Below are 7,342 nucleotides of genomic sequence, written 5' to 3' on the forward strand. Positions count from 1 at the left end.
ATTTTTTTGAAACTAAAAAATCAACAAGTTGAAAATAAGGTCTTACATTGAGTAGACAGGGTTGCAGGTCTACTCGGGTTTTTGATGAGTCCTTTCTATTTGTTTTAGCTCAGATAAATCTAATTTATAGGTTGGTTGAGTCTCAAATTAACCAGTTGAACCAATTTAGATTTTATTACTATGGCTGAAACATTTATCATGATAAAAATACCTCATTGTTTAATATACCCCATGATTAATGTTTTTCCTTTTTCAAATTACTAGTACCTTTTGAGCCATTTTTCTCAAGAAAACAATGAGAGAATTACATTTACATTCCTATAATTTAGTTGATTTTTTTTATTTTGTTTTTATTCTTTTAGAAGTTACAGTTTACATTCAAGATCAAAATAATCTTTAAAATTATATAACCCTTTAAATTCTCACCAAAAAACATATCAACAAGAAGTTCAAAACATTTATAGAATTATCATTATATTTCAATTTAATAATTAAGAAATCTTTATATTAAATATTACAATTTTTTTATTAATTTTTTTTTTAAAAAAAACCCTAGTTGTCACCCTCCTCCCTTTCTCCACCCTATAATCCACAACTCAAACCTAAATTTTTCATAAAATTATGAAGCTTCTATTCTCAACCATGAAAAAAAATATTTTATATGTAAAAATATAATATGAAATTAATCTGCTTAGGCTGCAATAGTCAATAATGATGAAATTAAGAATGAATTTTGAAGTTCCTCCAAGTACACCGTGCCCAAAAACAATGATTACCCAAAACCTACATCATCAATTCATAAACTTTCTCATCAACACAGCCCCATTTATCTCCCTATTTAAAAGCTAAAAAAGCAAGTCTCCACTCTTCTCTTAAAGTTACACTAAATTATGATTTGTTATAATGCTTGACTTGTCAAAGCAAAAAAGCAAGTCATATCCTTAGCTTTTGAGGGAAATGGGCTGTCAAATCCTCAAACAAATTTGTGTGTTAATTGAGATAAATTTTTCACATGATTTTAAAGGTACTCCTTCATCATTTAATAAATTCTTCTCGGTACTAAACTAAGAATTTAAAACTAGAAAGTTAAAAAAAATAACACCAAAATATTTATTTCCACTAGCAGAATATTTGTCAATATAAAAGCGGTATATTATTGGTACAAAGATCACCAATGAATTTACCAAGAAAAAAGTATCGTCTGCTAATGTCTCGTCAAGGATTTTATATCAGTAAGCTCTTGATAAGGGAAAGAGTACTGGCTAATCTTGAATTATCATTGGTCATATATTGTGTGTAAAAGATAGATTCACTGACAAAATCACTGACAACCATGTTTTGTCAATGAATCTATCACTCTATATCAAAACAGTTAACAATTCTCAGTAATTCTACAAGGGAAATGAGTATGTTTTACCGACGGACAAACTGATATAATTGTTATGTTCATTAGTGATTTCATCAATGTTTTAGTAATTTTTTGAAAAAAAATGCTATGAAAAAAATTGACATTAAATAAAAAATTTAAATCGAAGAACACATTTAATATTATTGATTTAACTTTAAAAATAAATTACAAATGTTTTTATACATTAAAAAGAAATTGTATATAGAGGGAGAGGGGGAGGGGGATGGGGAGGAAAATCCCATGAAGATCCGTAAAGGAAAGGAAAATGATTGGACAAGTATGTCATCATCTGCTTCATCATCTCCTCTAATTGCTTCCTACCTCATTCTTCATATTTTGCCTTTATTTTAGCCATCAAAGTATCAATTCGTTGTTCAACCAATAAAGGATCCACTATGTGACCGTTTCTTAAAACCTTCTGATGTCATGAACTCTAGATATCCCTCTCAATTACTCTCAATGGTGTGGGGAGGTTTTAAGTTTCTCTACACCAGAAAGTTATTTGACTTGGCTCTTCTCTTCCACATCTATATTCTTACCTGGACTATAAGTATCGAGTATAACTATAAATAAAAACATTAATTCTAACCTTATACACATCTCTAGAGGCAAATTATAAATTATTAGTATGATCAGCTTATAAGAATAGGGTGCAATAAAGGATCCAAATAGATTGAATCTATTTGTACACAAACCAAGACATACATTTTATAGTTTAATTGAAAACTAAGGATGCACCATATTAAATTGCTTACAAGCTTCACCTTCAAAAGAATGCCCCATGACTCCATCATGTGAATGATATCATGTCACGTGTTTACCTATCTTTAGAGATATAAATAACATTTGCAATCTAATAGTGATTGAGAAGCATCTCAATTTTTAATATGTAACAATTGCATAGGATCTTACAACATAGAAGTTCTCTTTAAGTCTATTTTTTTCAAGTAAAATTCATTTTTTTTTCTAATTTAATGATGTTATCATCCATTACTTAGGAAACCTCTATAGAATAATGATGACAATATTTATTAATAATGTAACAATAAATTCAAAATTCAACTTTGGTATTTAAAAGTGAATTCACAATCTAATAATCAATTATTATTTTTGTATAAAAATGTAAATGAGCGTCAAAATAGTAACTAAATAAATCCAATTAACAACAAGTTATCTGTAACCAACTAATTATCTATCATTTGTTCAATTCAATTCTATAAAAAAAATCAATTTCCCCAAAATTTCCAACATAACAATAATTAAAATTGACAAAATATGATTATTACCCATTATATAACTAATAATTTCTTTCAGTTTAACACATCTGAGTTACAAAATTAAAATCAATTTTATCAAATTAGAAACAAATTCAAATTTTCACAAATCCCAAACAAATCCTAACATACAAATCAAACTTTAATTTTCTATCAAAAGGTTGTAAAACACTTAAATATACAAGCAAACCACAAAACAAATACTAAAAAAATCAATATATTAACTTAAAACCTAAATGGGTAGGTTTGCTTACTTAATGTAGGGAATATTTAGAAAAAAAATGCACCATGAAAATGTTGTTGACACTAAAAAGTATTGGGTGGTCGAATTTGTGATGATAAGACCTAGATTTATGACAAAATAGGGGGAGCGGCTACTATTTTGATTTTTGATTTGCAATTAAAGAAGAAGAAGAGGATAGGGTTCGTGTCAATTATAATATTTTTAAGTTTGCCAATAGAATTTTTGACACAATATTATGACAAAAAAATATCATCGATAAGCTATTAGCAAATAATTAATGATGTGTCATTTTACCGATAAAATCACTAAAATAATATTATTATTTTTTATTATTATTTTTAGTTTGTTGATGATTATATTAGTAATTACAGACTAAATATATTTCATTGGTTATTACATTGGAAATTTTCGATAGATATATTATGTCGCTATTATCATCAAAAAATTTAGATGAAAAATATTATGTTGGTGATTAATAATTTTGTGGTAGTAATAAAAAGAAAAATAAATATTTGTAATCACCAAATCAACCTCTAATAGTTATATATATATATATATATATATGAGAATCTTATCTCTCATAACCAAACTTAAAATTTAAATGCTGATGGTTAAAGAGACAACATCCCTTCACCATCCAACCAAATCACTCAAGCTTCATATACTTCACCATTACTACGTATAGTTTTAAGAAATTGGAGACTTGCGCATATTGTAATGCTTTAATTTTATCTGCAAACAGGGATATTAGAATATTTCGTTGGTGCTTTGAATTAAAAAGTCATGTGGCACCAAATATGATGTTTTGTCATATTTAGTTCTCATTTGCAGTTGGTGACGTGTTCATGATCCCATACTTGAGCACGCAATTATTGAGACCCAAAATAAAAAGGAGAATAACAAAAGACGAATGTTAGACAAAGAAACAGTTCATGGCGAGCTGTCTATAAATAGGCATAGCGAGGGAAACTGAATAGATCAACAAAAGCATTCTTCTTCATAATTTATCTCTCAACTCTTCAGCAAAGAAGGAAAAAAGAAATGGGCTCTGAGACTCCTCTCAAGCTTCCAATCATAGATTTCTCAAATCTAGGTCAAAATCCAGGCGCTGCCGAGTGGGACTTGGTGAAATTGCAAGTTCGTAAAGCGCTTGAAGAGTATGGCTGCTTCGAGGCCTTATTTGACAAAATTCCTGCAGAGAGTCGAAAGGCTATAGTTGGTGCAGTTGAAGAGCTCTTTGATCTCCCTTTGCAAACCAAAATGCGCAATGCTTCTAAGAAACCTTACCATGGCTATGTTGGACAGTACCCTCAGGTGCCACTATTCGAGAGCATGGGTATTGATGATGCCAACATAGCTGAAGAAGTTGAGAGCATGACCAACATCTTGTGGCCGCAAGGAAATCAAAGTTTTAGGTTTACCCATTCTCTGCTCTTTTTTCTGACATTTACCTTGTGCATAACTACTAGATTTCAATTTTTTTTTAAAAAAAAAATGCTTGATTGCACTGGTTGTTTGATCTTGAAAACATGTTTCCGAGTAATGTGTATCCTTTTCATCTGAAATCATATGTTTTCGCACAGTTTTCTTACTAATTAGTCAACCTCTTTTGCTAGCAATACTGTTCTGTCCTTCTCGGAGCAAGTGTCGGAATTAGATCAAATAGTTCGAAGGATGATTGTCGAGAGTCTGGGACTCGAGAAATACTTCGACGAACACATGAACTCTACCAACTACCTTCTCAGGGTCATGAAATATAAAGGGCCCCAGACAACTGAGACAAAACTTGGATTAACTTCTCACACTGATAAGAACATTGTGACCATTTTATACCAAAATCAAGTTGATGGGCTAGAATTACAAACCAAAGATGGTTGCTGGATCGATCTCAAACCCACACCAGACTCTTTTATTGTCATGATTGGAGATTCTCTTTATGTAAGTTCCTTCTCACCTTCCCTTTCTTTTTTCAAAAAATGATTCTTCAAAAATAAATATATAATTATACATGATCCTTAAGACTTTAAATTATTGATCAAACACAACATGTCACACCGATTAATATCAAGTTTTTGTAATATTTATTTGTATCTCACTTTATTAATTTGTTGTTGTTAGACTTATACAATATTTGAAAACACAGTTAAAATCATGTTTCTTAAAAACAAATTTAAAAAAATTGTAAGGAATTAATTTTTTTATATTTTTAGATTATTTTGATATGTTAATGTCAAAAATAATTTTTTAAAATAAAAAAATATATATTATTTTAATGCATTCCCCAACAAAAAACACTTTAAACAACAATTATTATCACTCATCTCAAACATCCTTTATGCATTTGTGTGTGCACATCCCGCATGCATATGAGTAAATTTTTTTTATTTTTTTTTTTTTTGATTTATGTGGGTGTGCATATGAGTAAATTTAATGTTATAAGTGAGGAGTTGTAATTCAATTGAATTTGGAATAATTTTTCATATCCAATAAATCTTTTATATATTAATATTTTTTTATTTAACACACCTTAACATAACTTATCTCGATATAAATTTATTATTATATTATGTGTTATTCAAGGACTTTGGACTATTGGGTCTATATGGAAGTGTACACTATAACTTTGAACTCTGATTTTATGCAGGCTTGGGCAAACGGTCGACTGCATTCTCCATATCATCGAGTTATGATGAGAGGCAATGAAGCAAGGTATTCTGTCGGATTGTTTTCAGTCCCCAAAGCAGGCTACATGATAAAAGCCCCAGAAGAGTTAATCGACGAGGAGCATCCCTTGCTTTTTAAACCCTTCGATCACGTCAAGTTCCTTGGATTTTACTACACAGAAGCTGGTCAGAGAGCTCAATCTGCGTTAAAGACTTATTGTGGTGTTTAAATTATACTGCGGTGTTTGCATTGTACTGTTCCTAAGCTTGCAACTTGTGTCATTTTATCTTAATTTGCTATGTCTTTTTAAACACGATGTGTGTTGTATTGTTCTTCAATAAATTAAGTTACTTTCACCTTGAAATTTCTGTTAAAAAAATAATAAATTGGAATCAAGTACAAAATTAAACTCCAACAAATGAAAACATAATCAATTAATTAATGCTATTTTTTTAATGTCGCACGATGAAATTTACAGGCGCTGTCTGGACTCTACAGGATTTTTAGGACCAAAATTTTCAGTAGTTGCTAGGCAGGACTTGCTGTTGAAAAAAGCTACAATAAATGTTCAAAAGTCTAGTAGGAGTCGTTTTTTAAATTGTATTTTGATTAAAAATATATTAAAATAATATTTTTATTAAAAAAATTATTTTTAACATTAAAATATTAAAATTATAAAAAAAAATACTAAATAATTTATTTTAAATTAAAATAATTTTTAAATTTGAATAAAAAGAAGGTTGAAGCTCAATTTCAAACTCCATTTAATGTGACATCCAATTGGGCTTCATTGCATTCATGGGCCTGGATTTGATCCATACGTGGAGATGGACAGGATTGACTATGGCACCCGAAAGAGACTAGCAAGGGAATGCAATCTTGAAAACAATAGGAAGTAACTATTCAATTTATTTACATTACATTGAAAATAAGATTTTAAGTTAATGTATAATATAAGAGAAAAAAAAAGTATTGATGTTGTGGATATCATGGAATTTTTTAAATAAAAACCGGAAGAACGATATATATGTTTAATAAAATAAATTGAAAATATCTAAGCTGATAAATTATAGAAAGAATTATTAATGCTACTTAAATATTAAAATAAATTGATCTTTATTGCAAGTAAAAAAAAAATACAAATGTAAATACTTAAAATGATATAAATAAGAAAGACAATGATATAAATTTTGAAGAAAAAAGTATTTTTTTAGTCAAATTATCTTTTCTTATTCATGTGTTTTATTTTTTATTTTTCCAAAACATATCATTTTTATTTTCTATATGTTTTATTGAAGAAAACTTGAAGGAAATTAAAATAAATAATAAAACAATATTGATTTGAAATAAAGGGGACAAATGTATCTCTTTAATCAAAACTCTCTTTTCTTATTCATATATATCTTTTTTTCATAGAAAAATTTAATTTTTTTAGTTTTCAAATACAAATTTTCCATAATCATAAAATTAGGTTTCAATAAAAAAAAAATTCATGAATCAATAACTTTTACACAAATATAAAAAAAATATAAGATTAGTAAATTTGAAGAAAGAATTATATAAAATATTTTCAATAAGAAAATATAAAAATAGATATTTTATTTGCATTGAATATTCATGAGCAAAATTCATAAAGCAACTTTGACAAATTCTGTAAAAATGTAAATCATGTAATTTATGCAAAAATGTTGATTAAAAAAAAATACGTATGAAATGCAAACTTGTCTTTCACAGGGTGACAACCTAATAAGA

General features: G+C 28.2%; 1 protein-coding gene across 1 annotated transcript; it reads left to right on the forward strand.

Moving 5' to 3' along the window:
* The first annotated feature begins 3,912 nt into the window (after positions 1–3,912).
* On the forward strand, positions 3,913–5,875 carry LOC118034857 (probable 2-oxoglutarate-dependent dioxygenase AOP1). Its single transcript, XM_035040289.2, has 3 exons — positions 3,913–4,341; positions 4,543–4,864; positions 5,571–5,875. Exons 1-3 carry the CDS (start codon positions 3,968–3,970, stop codon positions 5,817–5,819), a joined length of 945 nt encoding a protein of 314 aa, XP_034896180.1. The 5' UTR covers positions 3,913–3,967; the 3' UTR covers positions 5,820–5,875.
* Positions 5,876–7,342: the final 1,467 nt, after the last annotated feature.

This window comes from Populus alba, chromosome 1 (assembly GCF_005239225.2).
Source record: "Populus alba chromosome 1, ASM523922v2, whole genome shotgun sequence".
In the NCBI taxonomy this organism is placed as follows: domain Eukaryota; kingdom Viridiplantae; phylum Streptophyta; class Magnoliopsida; order Malpighiales; family Salicaceae; genus Populus; species Populus alba.